Genomic DNA, 17281 nt, shown 5'->3' with positions numbered 1-17281 from the left:
TTATTCATATGTAGAGGGGTAGCAACTTTGCTTACAGTGATGCTAATACTCCTTACACTTCAGTGTTATTTGTACTATTCCTGCCCAAGGGGCAGGAATAGGCCCACAAGTGGCTTTTAATTCACTTCAGTGGGCACTAACAGCATGCAGCTCCCCACTCTAACTCGTGGCACTTCACAGAAAGAACCATGAGTTAAAGTGACTTCCCTCCCTCCCCCTCAAACCAGTAGACATTTGCTGTTTAGCGCGGGGGATTGAACTCCATTTTGGAGACAATCCAGCAGAGAGAAGCTAGCCGTCCTAGCTTCCACCCCGCTCCCCCCAGCTCTGGTGCTGTCTGCTGCATGGGAAGTGGGAGGGACATCTGGGCTGGGGTTTGCCTAGCCTCAGCTGGAGGGAAGGGTGCTGAAGAGAGGTATAAGGTTGGGGAGCTCCACTCCACCCCTCCGGGTGCAGCTCGGTCTGGGCAAACCCCAGCCCAGAGCTCCCTTTCTTCCCTCCTGCCCCCTCCCATCACGCAGATGGTGCCAGGGGCAGGGCTGGGCTGCATCAGCCCAGCCCAGACTGCACACAGGGACTGACAGGAGTTAATGAAGGCACTCTGCTTTGGAGTGCCTTCATCTCAACCCTCATTAGATGAGGGCTAATTCTGCTGAGTGATTGGGCACTTTTAAAGTGTTCTGCAGCCATGCACTTCTGACAGGGCACAGCTGCAGAGCACTTTCAGGGGCTGATCACATGACAAATGTCACTTCTGTCAGTGCCCGGTACTTCCTTATTCTGTGCTCGTTCAGGGTGTGTATTAGAGTAGCCTCAGGACTGCAATAATTTCAACACTGCTTCCCTTGGGTTTTGAGAAGCAGATAATAACCAGGTCTGCTTCTCATCAGACAATAGCTACCCTTACTTTTGTGCTGGGAACAAGCCCATCAGAGATGCCCTGCTATGTCTGTTAACCAAGGCAGTTGTTTTTCCAAAGGGTGTTCTCTTCACAAGGGTATTTCCAGGCTTTCAAAGGCCATTGTACATCCCTGGTATCAAAGGGGTTTTTGTATAACTACGAATTAGGCTTTTCATTTGTACCGGTAGTCAGCCAAACCTGATCTTCAGTTGCTCCCTGCTCCCTTTGCTTATCAGTTGTATTACTCTTTTCAGTGATGTGTCCCCACATGAGTTTCTTGCTCTTTCTACTAGTATCGGGCCCACTGGGAAGCTGACTTGACATAACCCACATATCCCTTTGTCTATAACCTGGAAGAATAAACTGCTCTTTATGGTCGGTAATCCTCAATGGCTCAATATCTAGTTGGGAGGAGGTATCAAACAGGGTTCCTCAGGGGTCTGTCCTGGGTCTGATATGGTTTGACACCATCATTAATGATTTGGATGATGCGATTGAGTGCAAGCTCAGCAAATGTACCAATGACACAAAGTTGTATAGAGTCATAGACGCACTAAAAGGGCAGGGCAAGGATCCAAACTGCCATGAGATGAGATTGAACAAAGCTAAGTGCAAAGTCCTGCACTTGGAATGGAATAATTGCATGCACACGTGTAGACTGGGGAATGATTGGCTAGGCCGCAGTACTGCAGAGAAGGGCCTGAGGGTAGATCATAAACTGAACATGAGCCAACAGTGTGTTCTTATTGCAAAGAAAAAAGCCAACAGCATCCTTGGCTGTATTAACAGGAGCATCACTTACAGATCACAGGAAGTGATTCGCCCACTCTGTTCAGCACTAGCAAGGCCTCGCCCAGAGTAGTGTGCTTAGTTTCGGGCCTTGCACTTCAAAAGGTTGTGGATAGGTTGGAAAGAGTCCAACAAAAATGATTAGGGGCCTGGGAGGCAAGGCTTAAGAGTAAAGGTTGAGAGAGCTAGGTTTTATTTAATCTGGAGAATAGAAGACGGAGGGTGGAGGGGAGAGACTTGATAAGCCTGCCTCAAGGGCAATTACAGAGGTGATGGAAACAGGCTTTCCTCTGTGGCCCTAGGGGACTGGACTAGAAGCAATGGCTTCAAGCTGCAGCAGGGGAAATTTAGGCTGGAGTTCAGGAGGAACTTTCTGACCCTGAGGGTGGTCAAACATTGGAACAAGCTGCCCGGAGAAGCTGTGGAATCTCTATCTGTGGAAATGTTCAAGAGCAGGTTAAACAGACAGTTGGCTAGGACGGTTTAGTCAGGGACAATCCGTCAGTCTTTCTCTGAAGCCAACAAACAGCACTGCCTACACTCTCTGTTCTCTCTTCACAGTTTACTGCATCACACTATTGGTGAATATTATTGCCTGCCTGGCATGGTGGCTTGCTGGTGGTTATCCTGTCAATTTTGGCTTGGCCATCCTTTGGCTTGTTCTCTTCAGCCCTTGCAGTTACATATGCTGGTTCCGACCCGTATACAAAGCCTTTCGGTAAGTGGTTCTCCTGTTTCTGTGTGGCTCTTTCAGCATGTATTTTATCAGGACTTCAGTGACCACAAGAGGATCTGTCTCTTGGGGGAAAGAGTAAGGGCTGTGAGAAGAGAAGTGGAGTTTTAAGGTGCAAAAACATTTGGTTAAAAGTGTCTGACTAGTTTGCGGCAATTTAGGATGAAGGCCTTCCCACCTATGAGTGTACAGTTTGAATCCAGCCATGCTGAGAGTGGTGGAGCATTGCTAGCATTCAATGCCTACTTGACCTACCTGTTTTATTCTACAGTAGCAGCTAACAGGAACCCCGTTGTAGTAAGTGCTGTATAGATATTGAGTAAGAGATGGTCTGTGCCTCGCATCGTTTACAGCAGTGGTTGTCAATCTGTGGTCTGTGGACCCCTGGGGGACCACAGGTTGTGTCTAAGGGGTCTGCGAAAGACGACTGTGATCAATCAAAAGTATGTAAATACCCACACTTAAAATTCAAAGGGGTTTGTGCTTCCATTCAAAAGTTTTTAGGGATCTGCAAATGAAAAAAGGTTGAATACCACTGGCTTACAGCATGAAAACACAAGACAAAGGGCAGGGCTTGGTTAAGGAAGGATATGGACCGCAAATATTCAGGCAAGGTAAAGAACGAAATGAGTATTGAGACTTCTCCATTCCTACAAAAAACACCACGTGACACGCAAGCTGCATTCTCGTTCACAAACAGATCAGGGTTGAAAAGATCACGGAGGCTGAACGACCTCTTGTGGAGAGTTACTTCAAATTGGGGCTGATGCATCAGGGGCATGGCTTGAAACAAGCGTTTGAATTGCTGATGACTGATTTGGCTTTTCTGACGTCACCAGCAGCGCCAACTAGTTTCACCCTTCTGAGAGCTTTTAATATTCACATCAAAATAACAATTTATTTTCACTTTGAAAAATAATTTTCCTATGATGGGGCTAGTTACACATCTACATCCCTCTAACGTTAAGGGAGACATTCTCTTAAAAGCTTGTTGGAGATCTATGGCTCTCAGTTCTTTCCTGGAGGACCGTTGGTGACAAGTTGCTAAAAATTCCCGTTTCCACCTCTAATGCAGCATGTAGCTGCTCTTATTTTTAACTAAAAGCAGCTCAGTAGTATCAAGCCCTTCTCCAGCTGCACAAATATTTAAACTCCTCCTACATTATTAATTTAGTTTAAAAATTAATTATACCTTTCATTTCTGTAGCACCTAATGGGATTTGCAAAGCGTTTTGAAAGTATTAATGTACAGTGCCTCACAACCTCTTTTCCAGGGGCTCTTGATTTCCTCTGTGCAAAATGGGGGGAACCAACTTGCCCAATCTCACATACTGAGTTGCTGTCAAAGTTGGCATCAGAACCCAGGCACCAGCACCACTCTTCTGTAGATTACCTTCACTCTGCTACCTTCCCAACACTAAAGTACTTCCAGATTTTTTTTTGATTTATTTTTTGAATTGTCATCTTGTCCCTCATTAGAGACTTTCCTTATTTTCTGGCACCCAGCATGCATTTTTCCCCCCCAAAACCAGCAGCTGGGTATTGGACATCATATGTGAAGAAATATAGCAATGGCAGCTTTCACTGCTTAAGCTTTGGCTGGGTGAAAGTAAAGTCTGCACCCAGTTCACAAGGTGTAGAGCAATGAGCAGGCTTCACTCCATAGCTGTGGCTGTTCATCTACAACAGGGGTGGGGAAAATGTGGCCTGCAGGCCAGATGTAGCCCACCAGGCCAGTCTATCCAGCCCGCGGAACCCCTAAAAAGTTTAGAAAATTCATATTTACCTGCCCCTGGCTGCCTGTCATGCAGCCCTCGATGGCTTGCCAAAACTCAGTAAGTGGCCCTCTGCCCGAAATAATTGCCCACCCCAGATCTACAACAAGAAAAGATCTTTTTTTTCCCTTCATTGTGCCTTTCAAAAACAAAATGCGTGTCTTATTCCAGGGCATGTTGGATGCAAGAAAATATGGTAATTCTTAATAAGTTGAAACAGCTGATTGGAATCAATATGGACATTTGGGGCCCAAGATCAAAGAAGGGCATAGACAAGTGCTTAATTTTAAGCATATTTTTAAGTGTTGTCCTGAATCTATTCTCAGGTGCTTGTTTTGAACACTAATGTAATGTGACTGTCAACAATAGAAAGAACTAAAATGTTAGCCAATAAGTAATTTAAATTGTAGGAGGCAAGAGAGGAGAATTTTTAACAGGAAGTGAAGGAACTGGACTCATCTGAGGTTATTTGGTTTGTTTTTGGGTTGGTTTTTTTTTAACTAAATGAAATCTGAGAATCTTTGCTGTATCGTGCTGGGTTTTTCTTCCCCTTTCCTAATTCAGGAGCCTCTGGGGATTCCAAGTCAGTAGCAGAACTCTGTTCAAAGAGCATTTTCCATTCCAGAGTCTGGGAAAAATTACTCCTCCGCACTGTCTTCCTCTGGGCTTCTCAGAGACAGTTCCTAGTTTTTTGTGTTTAATGCTGCTTGTATGTGTTTGTGCAACTGAATGCTGGAAGACCCTTGAGGGTACCCTATATACATACTTCTAAATGTAATCAAGACCCTAGGGAGAGACCAATGAACCACAAAACAATTAGTTTGACATTTAGTAGTGGGGGGAAACTTAAAATAAGGGGCATTAGAGGAAATCCATTATTGGAAAGGAGTAGCATAGCCAGATTAGGCGCCTATACATGTGCAGCGAGGCTGCTCTGACACGCTGTAATTACAGCGATTAATCGAGTCTGCTGGAGCGTGGCAATTACTGAGTTCCAGCAGATTCCTGTGTCATGCGTATCCGCATCCCTGTGCTGAAAAATGGCGGCAGGTCGATTTTTTTTTTTTTTTTTTTTTTTTTTTTTTTTAACTAAAGCTCATTCAACAAGCTGTAGTTGAAGCACCCCTGCTGCCATTTTTCAGCATGAGGATGCTGATGCATGTGATGCTGCAGGCACTTTAATTAGAGCGGCTCTCAGAGCTGCTTTCATTAAAGCACCCTCCCCCACCAACCCCTGGAGCATGTCTGTAAACGTCCACTGATCCCAGCCACTCTGACTTCAGGAAAGGTAAGTCAAGCCTACTTGTCATACATATCCCAGAAAGTTACAGCCATGGTTGTTAAAATCATGTGCTTGGTAGATGTTTCCAGAAAGCATTTATCACATGTCCACTTCCAGAGCTGAATTAATTGGAGCCTTGGCAGGGCACCAGAGGTGTTGCAAACTTGTAGTGGAAGGCTGGATCCGAATTCCACCTCTTGCATCCTCTAGCTGCTTTCCTCCTGCCTCACCTCAAGTGAAGACTCCTTCCACATTCCCAGTTTGCTCAAGGTCCAGCCTCAGACATCATCCTTTTGCTAACCTAGGTACTGGAATGAATAATCATTTCTGTTGCAATAGATGTGCCATGATCTGAATGTCTGAAAGAATCGCAGGTCACCAAATATACTTCACACCTCTGGGGTAATTGGCTATCAGGGCAAGATCCTTCATTGACCTCTACCTTCTGAGAGGAGCAGTCGTCCAGGTCTGACCACTCACAAAGGTCCCTTGCTAAAATACAGGACCTCCACTTAACCCAGGAGGTGCACAGCCCCACCAGGGGGAATGCCCTGCTAGACCTGGTCCTGGCCACAGGCGATGGGCCTCCAGGTCCTCGACCACCTGGGTGATAGCAGTCATCGCTTGCTGGAATTCACCATCGAGCACAGGGTGTCAAGGGCCTGCAGCAAAGCAGTAGCCCTTGACTTCAAGAGGGCCAGCTTCAATAGGTTGAGGAGATTAGTGGGAGAGGCACTGCGGTCTTGGAGAGTAGGAGAACTGGGTGCCCAAGATGAGTGGTCGTTCCTTAAGGAGGCGATACTGCGAGGCCAAGCGGTGATAATCCCAACGAGAAGCAAAGGGGGCAAGAGTGTTCAAAAGCCCCCCTGGCTCACCAGGGCATTCGGGAATGCCTGATCCTCAAAAAGGAGGCATGCACCCAGTGGAAGGGAGGGGCTATCACCAAAGAGGAGTATACCTCCTCTGCTCGGGCCTGTAGGGGGGCTGTTAGGAAAGCTAAGGCAGATACAGAACTAGGGCTAGCATCAAGGATGAAGGATAACAAAAAGTCCTTTTTAAATACATAGGGAATATGAAGAAGGCACCGGGTAATGTGGGGCCCCTGCAGGATATGCTAGGCAATCTGGTGGTTGCACCAGAGGAGAAAGCAGACCTCTTTAACAATTTCTTTGCCTCTGTTTTCTTGTGCAGGGACCAGGACTCCCCTACCGAGATTCAGGACAGACTCAGGAGAAACTCCGCCGGGCCTAGGTTCAGGGGGGGACCAAGTTAGGAGACTTCTGGAGGGGCTGGATATGTTCAAATCAGCAGGTCCAGATGCTCCCCACCCCAGGGTGTTGAGGGAATTGGCAGGGGTTATAGCGGGGCCCCTGGCATGGCTTTGTGAGCACTCGTGGTGCTCTGGCCAGGTGCCAGACGACTGGAAGAGGGCCAGTGTGGTCCCCATCTTTAAAAAAGGGAAGGGGGAGGACCTGGGCAGCTATAGGCCTGTTAGTCTTACTTCATTCCTGGGGAAGCTCTTTGGGAAGATTATCAAGGAGCACATCTGTGATGGACCAGCAGCAGGGATGATGCTCAAGGGCAACCAGCATGGTTTCATTAGGGGCAGGTCCTGTCAGACCAACCTGATTGCCTTCTACGATCAGGTCACAAAATCATTGGACACAAGTGTTGCCGTGGATGTAGTCTTTCTGGACTTCAGGAAGGCCTTTGACACTGTCTCCCACCCCATTCTCATTAAAAAGCTAGGTGACTGTGGCATTGATGCCTACACAGTCAGATGAATTGCAAATTGAGGAGTCATACTCAGAGAGTGGTGGTGGACTTGTCATATTCGACCTGGAGGGAAGTAGGCAGCCGAGTCCCCCAGGGCTCAGTCCTTGGGCCCGCACTGTTCAGTTTCTTTATTAGCAACTTGGATGATGGGGTGAAGAGCAGCCTGTTTAAATCCGCAGACGACACCAAGATTTGGGGTGAGGTGGGCATGATAGAAGGGAAGGACAGATTACAGTGGGACCTGGACAGGTTACAGGGGTGGGCCAATAAAAATAGGATGGGATTCAATACTGACAAATGCAGGGTGCTGCACTTAGGCAGTAGGAACCAGCACCATACCTACAGGCTGGGGAACTCCTTTCTTGAAAGCACAGTGGCAGAAAGGGATCTTGGAGTCATTATTGACTCCAAGATGAACATGGGTCGACAATGCGAGGACATGGTCAGTAGGGCTAACCATATACCTTGTCGTGCATCCATAGATGCATCTCAAGCAGGGCCAAGGAGGTGATACTCCCCCTCTGTGCGACACTAGTCAGGCCGCAGTTAGAGTACTGTGTCCAGTTCTGGGCACCGCACTTCAGGAGGGATGTGGACAGCATGGAGAGGGTCCAAAGGAGGGCCACTTGCATGATCAGAGGGCAGCAAGGCAGACCCTACGGGGAGAGGCTGCAGGACTTTAACCTGTTCAGCCTCTGCAAGAGAAGCTGAGGGGGTACCTGGTGGCCGTCTATGAACTCACTAGTGGGGACCAGCGGGGACTGGGAGAGGCTTTGTTCCCCCCGAGCGCCTCCTGGAGTAACAAGGAATAATGGCCATAAGTTGTTAGAGAGTAGGTTTAGACTAGACATTAGAAGGCACTACTTCACAGTCTGGGCGGGTAGGGTCTGGAACCAACTTCCAAGGGAAGTGGTGCTGGCTCCTACCTTGGGGGTCTTTAGGAGGAGGCTTGATGTTTACCTCACTGGGGTCATTTGAGCCCAGTTTTCTCCTGCCCAGGGCAGGGGGTCAGACTAGAAGATCTGCAAGGTCCCCACTAACCCTACAAATCTATGAATCTACCTTGTGTAATCATTTATCCTCTATTTACACCCACTTGGCACAGGTATAAATGACTGCATAAAGTGCCCTGCAAGTGAGAATCCATCCTGAGCTTCCAGGTTACTCAAAATCAGGCAGAATATCTGTGACATTTAGAAAGTCAAGAACCATTTTCCTGACTCCCAGTCTTCTAAGCTTCAGCTGCCAGAGGCCTGATTTGCAAGAAGTACTTGGGCGCCAAAGATGTTTGAGCATTCAATTCCCCATGGCCCCTAACTTCTATTTGCTTTGCAGGGGAGTTGGGAATCTGACACTGGTACTGTTAAATTCCCCATTGCGCCTGTCTGCCTCTGTCTTGGTTCTTTCCATTGAGTTCCCTTCATAAGTCTTTCCAGAGGTCATAAACCCTCCCAGCTTCTGTATTTAAATGAATGTGATGTCATTCATTTGCACTGTTAAAAGTAATTACCACCCCCCCCAAGATATGAGAGGGCTCAGAGCTTAATTAGGCTTGCAGTGAAAGTGTCCCCTGCCAAAGGTATTGTTAGAAGGGAGTATATATTTGATGGTAGAGGCTCTGCTAATGTGACATTTTGTTTGGGTCAGATCTCAGAGGCCTTGAAGCACATCTAGTTATGAGAGCTGCTGGCCTCCCTCGGAAGTACATTTATATTGCACGTTGCACACGCACCCTCCCCAGGCAATCTTCCACCCAGCTCAGGGGGCCCAAATGTTCTTCTTACGTGGATACCAGAGCTATTTTTCTTCCTAATCCATCCTAGGGCCAGATTATCGTAGTTCATCTTCTTAACCACAGGTACGTGAGCTGACGGCAAACAGCCACTGAGGCATTCCCAGCTGGGCTTCTCATTCTGTGTGTATATACTATAGATGCAATCACCATCTTTCTGGTGGCCTGTGCTTATGCCCATGTGTTGTCATGGTCTTGTGCTTACACCCAGGATTGGTGTAAGCACAAGAATTCAGACATTCAGTTAATGGTACAAGTGCTTTTTCTTCCATGTGAGGCTGTAGGTTATTAGTGGTAAACCACACCTCTCAGCATGTCGTCATAAGTATAATTACTGTCCGATCATCTGCAAGACCCAGGTTTATTAGGAGGGATTAAGTTCTCATGTGCTGTCATCACTGGAGGGGTGGTCCTCAAAGTGCAGAATCACACAGGGATCTGATAACCACAATAGTCCGTGCTTGCATGGCAGGGGTCACAAACAGCATAGCCTGGGACAGTACAAGGTGATAAAGCTCGTGTTCCTCATAACTTCCTCCTTCACTTCACAGGTCTGACAGCTCCTTTAATTTTATGGCCTTTTTCTTCATCTTTGGCGCCCAGTTTATTCTCACCTTCATACAAGCGATTGGTATCTCTAGATGGGGAGCGTGGTAAGTGGAATGCTCCCAGGGTCTCTTGTTGAGCACTTGATCTGTCTGTCTTGAACTAGGTACCTGTTGCAGAGACTCTGTCCTGAAGATTTAGCCTGTCTTGCATTTTCATGTGTTAAATGCCATTCGGTGTTTAGGGGGATGGAGATTGTGAGAGATGGGCGAGGGGCAGGAAAGGAGACTGGAAAATTAAAGGGTCCTAGTCTGACGCAGGATGTAATCTGAGCTCCTTTGACCTTCCCCAGGTAAAGACTGAAGATGATATGCAGTCACAATCTTCACCTTCTGGTACTTTCAGGGGTGCATGCCCTCCACAAATGCCTATTTTTCCTTCCATATGGCTGTGCCATAGCAAGCAAACACCTAATACTGAACTTGTAATGCAATTCCACACCCAGCCACTGAGAAGCATAAGTGCTGAGACCAAGTCACATCCTTTCTTAACATCCTCCCTGGGTACACACAGCATGTGCCACTTCACTTCCACAGGGCAAGAGTCAGGAGGGTCATCCTTAAGGGGAGGGTACTTGAGTGAGCCTTTTCCTGTTTAAGGCCCAATGAGTTGGTCATTTAACCCTCCATGTCTAGAGTCCTGATGAAGGAATTGAATGAAAATATCATTGTAAAATGATAGAAGAAAGCCTAGTATAATACCGAAACCCTGCACTTGATACTGCCACCTTTTCTTAACGCTAATCTCCACAATGCTTCTTGAAGCCCAGCATATAGTATCAGCATCATTTTAAAGATGCAAAGTTGTAGGACTCGGAAGGTCCCAATTCTGAGCCCCAGGTTCATTCCACTAGACTGTTGTTACCTTTGCACAAGTAAAAATAAATTTGGTTCCCTTATGGATCGATGTTTACATCTTAAGGCCCTGCTATGTCACTGGTCAGTTTTAGTGGCCTTGAAATAGCAGAGTAAGGGATATGATGGCTCAGGGTTGAAGTCTGCTAACAGCAAAGTGCTAGGGAAGCATCGCTCTGTGCTGCATCTGGTTCTGGCTGCTGTTCTCATTGTTCTCTCACACATTTTTAGGGTGGGATTGAATAGTCTCCTTGGTAACAATTGTGTGTCTGAAAACAGACACTGCAGTGATGCCCTCTCCTTTTCACTTTTTTCCAGCGGATGGTTAGCAGCAGCTACTTTTTTCAGTACCAACGTTGCCGCTGCTGTGTTCATGCTGTTTCCTGCCATCATGTTCACAATGTGTGCGGTTGCAATGTTCTTCTGTCTCCTAAAGGTAGGTGCTGTTGGTGCCTTTCTGCCTTGAAGTATGTATCTGTGCTTTGGATCTAGAAAGGGCCTCTTGGTCCACAGAGTCCAGTCCCTGCATTTCCAGGCTATAGTTGACCAAAGGAATCCTTAAAATCGCCACTTCAAATCCTTGCTCAACAAAATGAATCATCAGTTGAATGGCCCCTATAAGAACTAACCCCCTCCCTTTAAAGTTGCCCAAGTATAGTCAGTCGAGATGCTGCCCGTGTTCATTAGAGAGTGAATCCAGGTAAAGGGCAAAGACTGGAAGTTCCCTCTGTCCCATACAATTGCATATACCTAGATGCAGCTAAGATTTTTATTTTTATTTTTTTTATGGGCAGTCACAAATTCCAGAAACGACAGCTCTTGAGATTCATACACTTGAAGCGTTGGAGTGATGGGAAGGAAGGCAGTCCATGGAAGTATTTTTGTCCTTAAAAGTTTACCACATAAAGAAGCAGATGGAGAGAGACTGTCATAAGTAATACCACCGCAGAGGCTGCTGTAGAATTATTCTGAGCTTTGTGAGAGTAAAAAAACTAGAAGGAAGAGGTCAGTTTTAGAGTCTAGAGCTGTTTCGTCAAACCACAATACTTTGGCTTACTTCTGGCGTATGGAAGCATACAGCTGTCTTGGAGGTTGTGGCTAATGCCACTAACGGGCGTTATGGCAGAGTGATTTCTCAGCCATGTTCCTTCCCACACCTGTGTACATCAACTAGATACCATGTGTAGATCTTAACTTACTGCTTCTCTGCCCTCTGTTGCAATATTCTTTTTAGTGTCTTTGTGTGGTTTTGTTCCTGCTGTTAAACTGTGAATTCTTACTGTCAGCTATGTGGGTCAGTGCTAGAGGTGACTAGTTGATTTTTAAGCATTAGCAAAGTGACTGAGGCAACTATCAGAAGGGAAGCTGGGTACCTTCTGCTAATTCTCCTTTGCCTTGTTGATTATCCCTTAGGTGCATAAAATCTACCGAGGAGGTGGTGGAAGCTTTCAGAAAGCCCAGGATGAGTGGAACAGTGGCGCTTGGAAGGACCCCCCGAGCAGGGAAGCTCAGTACAATAATTTTTCTGGAAACAGCCTGCCAGAGTATCCCACAGTGCCCAACTATCCCACAGGAAATCAATGGCCTTAAACAGCAAGTGGCTGTCATGCTGCCTGGATCATCTCTTCTCTTGGTCTCTTCATTATTATCATTATCATCATCATTATTATTATTATTTGAAAAGGTCATTTGCATTCCCCCCCCATCTTTGGGTGTTTTGTTTTTTTTGGGGAGGGGGTTTAATCCCCTCCTCATGACTGCAAACGATCTGTGCTGTAAGCCTGTGCTGCATCTAGAGCTTTGTATGTCACTGTTGGAACATTTCATTTTGTGCATGGTTGCCAGTATTCACCTTGTTGTAGACCAAGGAACCGGTTAGTGCCCTTGCTTGGGGAATCTGTCAGTGGTCATATGTGGAAAAGGCTGACTATCCCCATCATGGCAAATGTTCTATTCAAGTTACTCTTTCCCTCAGTCTCCTTCTATCTTATCACATGCACAATGCGTCACTGCTTTCTTCCATCAAAATGGGTATTAACTGGCATTTATACTTCTAGATGCATCCCTGGAACTTCTTGTTCCCAAAGGAAAATGTATCATTTATTTGGTAAGATCGTAGGTGGAGCTCCCTTGCTGTTCATAAGGCCTTTTGAAGTTTTACAACTTCTCTTCCTTAGGGTTTTTTAAGTGGGAGAATGCTTTAGAGAACACCACCCACCATGTGAGAGTGCTAATTGTATGTAGGATCCAGGAGAACCTCTAGTCACCTGGTAGGGTATCATTATTTTGGAACTCTAGCTTTTCTTTGTTTCTTTCTGATCTGTCAGGTCTATATACTGTGGAAGTGCAGGTTCATCTTGTTTGTCTAATAACTTGCTCACTGAAATCCTGGTCCAAAGCCCATTGGCATCAAATGGAAAAACTCCCACTGACTTCAGTAGGCTTTGGATTCAGTTGTGTGGGTGATATTCACCCCTTTATGGATATCCAGCATGAGATATAGAGACCAGTTGCACCATGTCTAGGTTTGTGCTGATCCCACATAGCAATCTAGTGATTACATCTCATAACTGACAAACTCCTACAATGCTGATAATCTTTTGGGCTACAGATCTGTAGCCAGGTGCTGGATAACTTTATTAATCTGCGTATTTGAGACTGCCTATTTGATTTGGGGGTAACTATAAAAAGCGAAGGGTTTCATCCTTGTATCTGCCGTTTTATAAATGAGATCTAAATCCAAGCTTATGAATGTGAATTGTTCTGCGACGTGTTGCCTATCAGAGAAGAGAAGCGTAATATATAATACTCTTGTTAACTAGCCTTTAGTTAACCGTGTGGGATTGGTATCCATGGTACAGGTGTGTTGTGACCTCTTTCCTTCAGCCTACAGGCGGGGAGGGGAATTGTTGTCTTTCCCCAAGAAGCAATTTGAGGGGAGGGATATAGGTTTTGTATTTTGTTTTGGGGGGTTTTTTTGTCCTCGTCCCCCTGAGAACTAGTATGAGTCTTATTTCTATATCTTTCCCGTGTCACAAGTATTAGAATCTATAGGTACGGCCACTGGATTCCTTTTAATTTCATAGTCCATCAGTCCTTTCAACAGCCACAGAAAGCTTAATCAAGAACCTATGAAGTACTAAGCCCTCGACTTTAGAGAGAGTTGAGGGGTATTCAGTACCTTGCAGGGTCAGACCAGCAAACTTTAGGGCTGGATTCTGTTTTCAATTGTGGTGTAAATCCAGAGTGACTCTGTAGCTGTAAGTGGAGCCACTCCAACTTTACTTGGAGTAACTGAGAATAGAATCAACTCCCAGAAAGAGAGAGAGAGAGAAGTTGTCTCAACCGAATGGCATTCATTTGCAAATGATCTTTTGAAAAATGGTCTTAACTCCTACATGTGCCTTATCCAATAAAATATTAGCTCTTTGGTGAAAGAAGAATTCCCTCCTATCCTTCCCTCCTCCATTTGGTTTATTCTTAACTCTTTTCCTATATACATATTGTAAATATTAAGTAGGTGAAATTCATCTCTTTGGGATTTGTGTGACATCTTTAACAGATGAGCCAAAGGAAAGCGACTTAAATAGAGGCCAAAGCCTCCTCAAACTTGAGTTTACAAGCAACATGTCCTGTTGCTGCAAAGCCAGTTCTTTGCTGGACCTTTGAAATATCTAATATTGCAAACATGGTGATTCCTTTTTCTTCTGAGTGTGTGGTTTGCTCATAAACACAAGGGCAAATGCTTGAAGCCTTGTTAACAGAATACAGTCCAATCATGTTTCTGAGCTTTTAGTTGCCTTGGTCTCGTGCAAAGTGTAATGTGGGTTTTCTTTGCTGCTTGCCATCTGGAGGGTGGTGAAAGAACCACCTCTTAACTCCCTGGAAATACGATCATGCTGCCTAGGGAGATGGGGTAAAATTCACAGTGCATACATCCTGTTCACAGAAACGGGAGCCAAACCTGTAATTTGCCATATTTGGAAGATTGAACATGGTGTGCCTGACTGACTAGAAGTCATGGGGGGCTTGAGCCTGCACTGTTCTCAAGATCCTCCGCTTCACTTGGCCAAGATTTTCATAAATCGCTGGCGATCCTTGACACCTCGAGCTGGATTTTTTTCAATGGAGCCTGAAGAGGAGTTGCAGTAAGTTGGGCTTCTCTCTCAGCTCTCTTGAAAAATCCTAGCCTCGTTTTTTTTTGAGTAGTCAGCTGAAGCCACCTTGAAGACGCCTGGTTTACAGAGGACAGGTGCTCAGCACTTTCTGAAAACCAAGGTGGCTAAAGTGAGGTACTCAGTCCTTTTAGAAAATCTTAGCCAATGGTCACTGAGGGACTCAAGGAAACCACTGCAGGTCATCGTTCATAACAGCACCGTGAACCATCTTTGCACCAAGAACCGTAATTCCAGAAAGTTGACTCAACGCGCTGTCTGAACCGTTGTGGCTTATTTTTTGGGATTGTGTATATTTTTACATGTAATGTTTACACTAGATTTCTAAGATGCTAACAATGTTTTTAGAGAATTGTTAACCTGGACTAGCCAACTTCTGTTCTGCATCATGTTGTACGTGATTGTTTTGTGTCGTTTGTCAGGTTTTTGTTTCATTTTTTTTGTTTGTTTTTTCTTGCAATCGTATTGAATAAATTCTCATCTCGTGCTTGGTGAGAAGAGCCTGGATACCTTGGAGAAGTGTGTGTGTTTTTAGGTGGGTGGGAGAAAATGGATCTCACTCTTTCCGTTTAAAAACCCTAAAGCCTTTTGTGAAATGGGAGGGTTTGAACAAAAAAAAAAAAAAATGGGTAAAATTCTCCCTCTTGCTGAGGCCTAGGGCAAGCCATACATACTAGATAACTTTATATTCTTTATTGTGTTTTCCAGCTACAGAGCCCTGCCAGGTCTTTTACAAAGGAGGTTTCATTATCCCCACTTAGGAGAAAGCTGAGGCACAAAGCAGTGAATTGCCTCTGGTCACCCTGCAGGATAAGAGTAGTGCTGCTAATAGAGTAGTTTTATCCATCCCTCTGTCTGCAGTATATAGGGACAGACTTTTCTCTAGGCCTTGAAGCTGTAAGTCCTGGACACAGCACAGCAAGCGGCCTACCTGCCACTCCCCAGGCGTGAGCAAGCCCCTTTGCAGTGAGTAAGGGTGAGTCACGAGTCCCTGTCCTTTTACTCCCCATGCAGGAGCTGAGGGGCGTGAGGTAAGACAGGCTTATGTGAGCACAGCTCTTATCACATTGCTGAGGACCATGCCAGAGGGATGCAGCAGCCATTCTGCAGTGCTCCTGGCATTTCTACTACAGCCTCTAGTCGGGGACCAGCACTTGGCACTATAAATCCCTACCCCAAAGAGCTTCCCAGCAGGATCAGTTCTCAGATCTTCATCGGCCCCAGTCCAGTTTCCCTTGCTTCCACCCTTTCCAGGTGGGGAAGACTTAGGTCTTTGCATGCATTTGTGTGGGCTGTTACATAACACGTGCCTGCTTCTCCTGACTCTGGCACAGTTACAGTGCCTGCATGCGTTCTCCCTGACCCCAAACATGAACGCTTTGTAACAGAAAGGATCAATTTGTCTGTGTCTGAGCAGTTTGCTTCTCCCTGTGTTTCTTATATTGGTGGCTTTTGTATTGTCTGCTTGTGAATTAGCCCTAATTAACTCAACCCCAGGACAAAAGTGTAGGGTTGGAAGTATGTTTTTCCCACAACAACACACTAGCTTTTGTAACCAACTTGCTAACTGTGGTGGAGCTAGAGCATGAGCTGTATTGATCTCTGCAGTACGTATGTGGGCTCTGCCCTTGCTCATGATGTATTTGATGCTGAATTCTGGCATGCTGGAGATTCTAGTTAAATAAAAGTCAAACTGATTGCTTTTCCCGTCTCCATCTCCAAAGGGCAGTTGAAGGTGTTGAGCCAAGCGTCTGAATGTGATGCATGGTTTTGAAGTTGCCTCTCTTCTTCCAGTGCATAGGAACCATTGGGTCCTGTAGTATCAGACCAGATCACTAAGCCACCTGATCCCACTATCCTGCTCTGCGTGTGTGGATCTGTAGGAACTCCTGGTGCCTGCAGTTGCTGTGTTGGACAGATGAGGAAGGGAACCCTTCCCACCCTTCACAGTCAGCTTGTACCCTGAGTATGAGATTTGATTGCCCATGGCTTGGAAACAGCTTCTCCATTGGCAGAATGCACAAAGCTGTCTGGATAACAGGTGCAGGCTTAACCAGACCGGCTAGGAAGAGACATCAAAGCAGTCGCTGCTGCTGCCTTCCTGGATCACCAGCTGCCTCGACAGCACTCTGACCCCACATGTGGTGTGTGTGCTTCCGGGAGCTGGGAAGGAGAGCCATGTGGCTCGTTCCTCACAGCTCTGCTGTACAGGAGCAAGGAAGACTGTCTATGACAATAGGCATTGTTCTCCTCCCAGCCACAGCAAGATGCAACGGTGGGGGAAGAGGGCAGAGGCAACCATATGTCCCAGCTTCTCTAGGGAGCCTGGTTCCCACTCCGTATGGAAACGAGAGGGATTCTGCTGTTGTGCACATGGAGGGGCAGGTCAGGGTGACTTCTACCACCCCAAGAAATGCAGTGGTTTGATGCCTGTGGGGGAGTGGAAGCTGGGAGCCAGGACCCTGAGGAAAGCTGGGAAGGGGCCTTTGGTGGAGATCCCAAGCTGTGGCTTTTGGTCCTGTGGTGCCCCTGGAACTGCTGTCAGCTTGCAGATGAGCAGCAGGCTGCGTCTTCCCCTCCCGCACATCACAGCTTGCC

The 17281-nt window shown here is 46.3% G+C and overlaps 1 protein-coding gene across 5 annotated transcripts in view; it reads left to right on the top strand.

Annotated features, from left to right (window-relative positions):
* SCAMP4 (secretory carrier membrane protein 4) overlaps nt 1-15190 on the top strand; it is a 28832-nt gene extending 13642 nt beyond the window's left edge. For all 5 annotated transcript variants that reach the window (XM_090027280.1, XM_090027279.1, XM_090027278.1 and 2 more), the window contains 4 exons: nt 2252-2408; nt 9600-9701; nt 10827-10944; nt 11922-15190. In XM_090027280.1, coding sequence (XP_089883406.1) covers nt 2252-2408; nt 9600-9701; nt 10827-10944; nt 11922-12098 — 554 coding nt within the window. In that variant the 3' untranslated portion in view covers nt 12099-15190. The remainder of the gene's footprint in view (nt 1-2251; nt 2409-9599; nt 9702-10826; nt 10945-11921) is intronic.
* The last annotated feature ends 2091 nt before the right edge of the window (nt 15191-17281 follow it).

This window comes from Crocodylus siamensis, chromosome 14, assembly GCF_052110815.1.
Source record: "Crocodylus siamensis isolate JL-2025a chromosome 14, ASM5211081v1, whole genome shotgun sequence".
NCBI classification, from domain to species: domain Eukaryota; kingdom Metazoa; phylum Chordata; order Crocodylia; family Crocodylidae; genus Crocodylus; species Crocodylus siamensis.
This window is presented reverse-complemented; position numbering and strand designations above follow the sequence as displayed.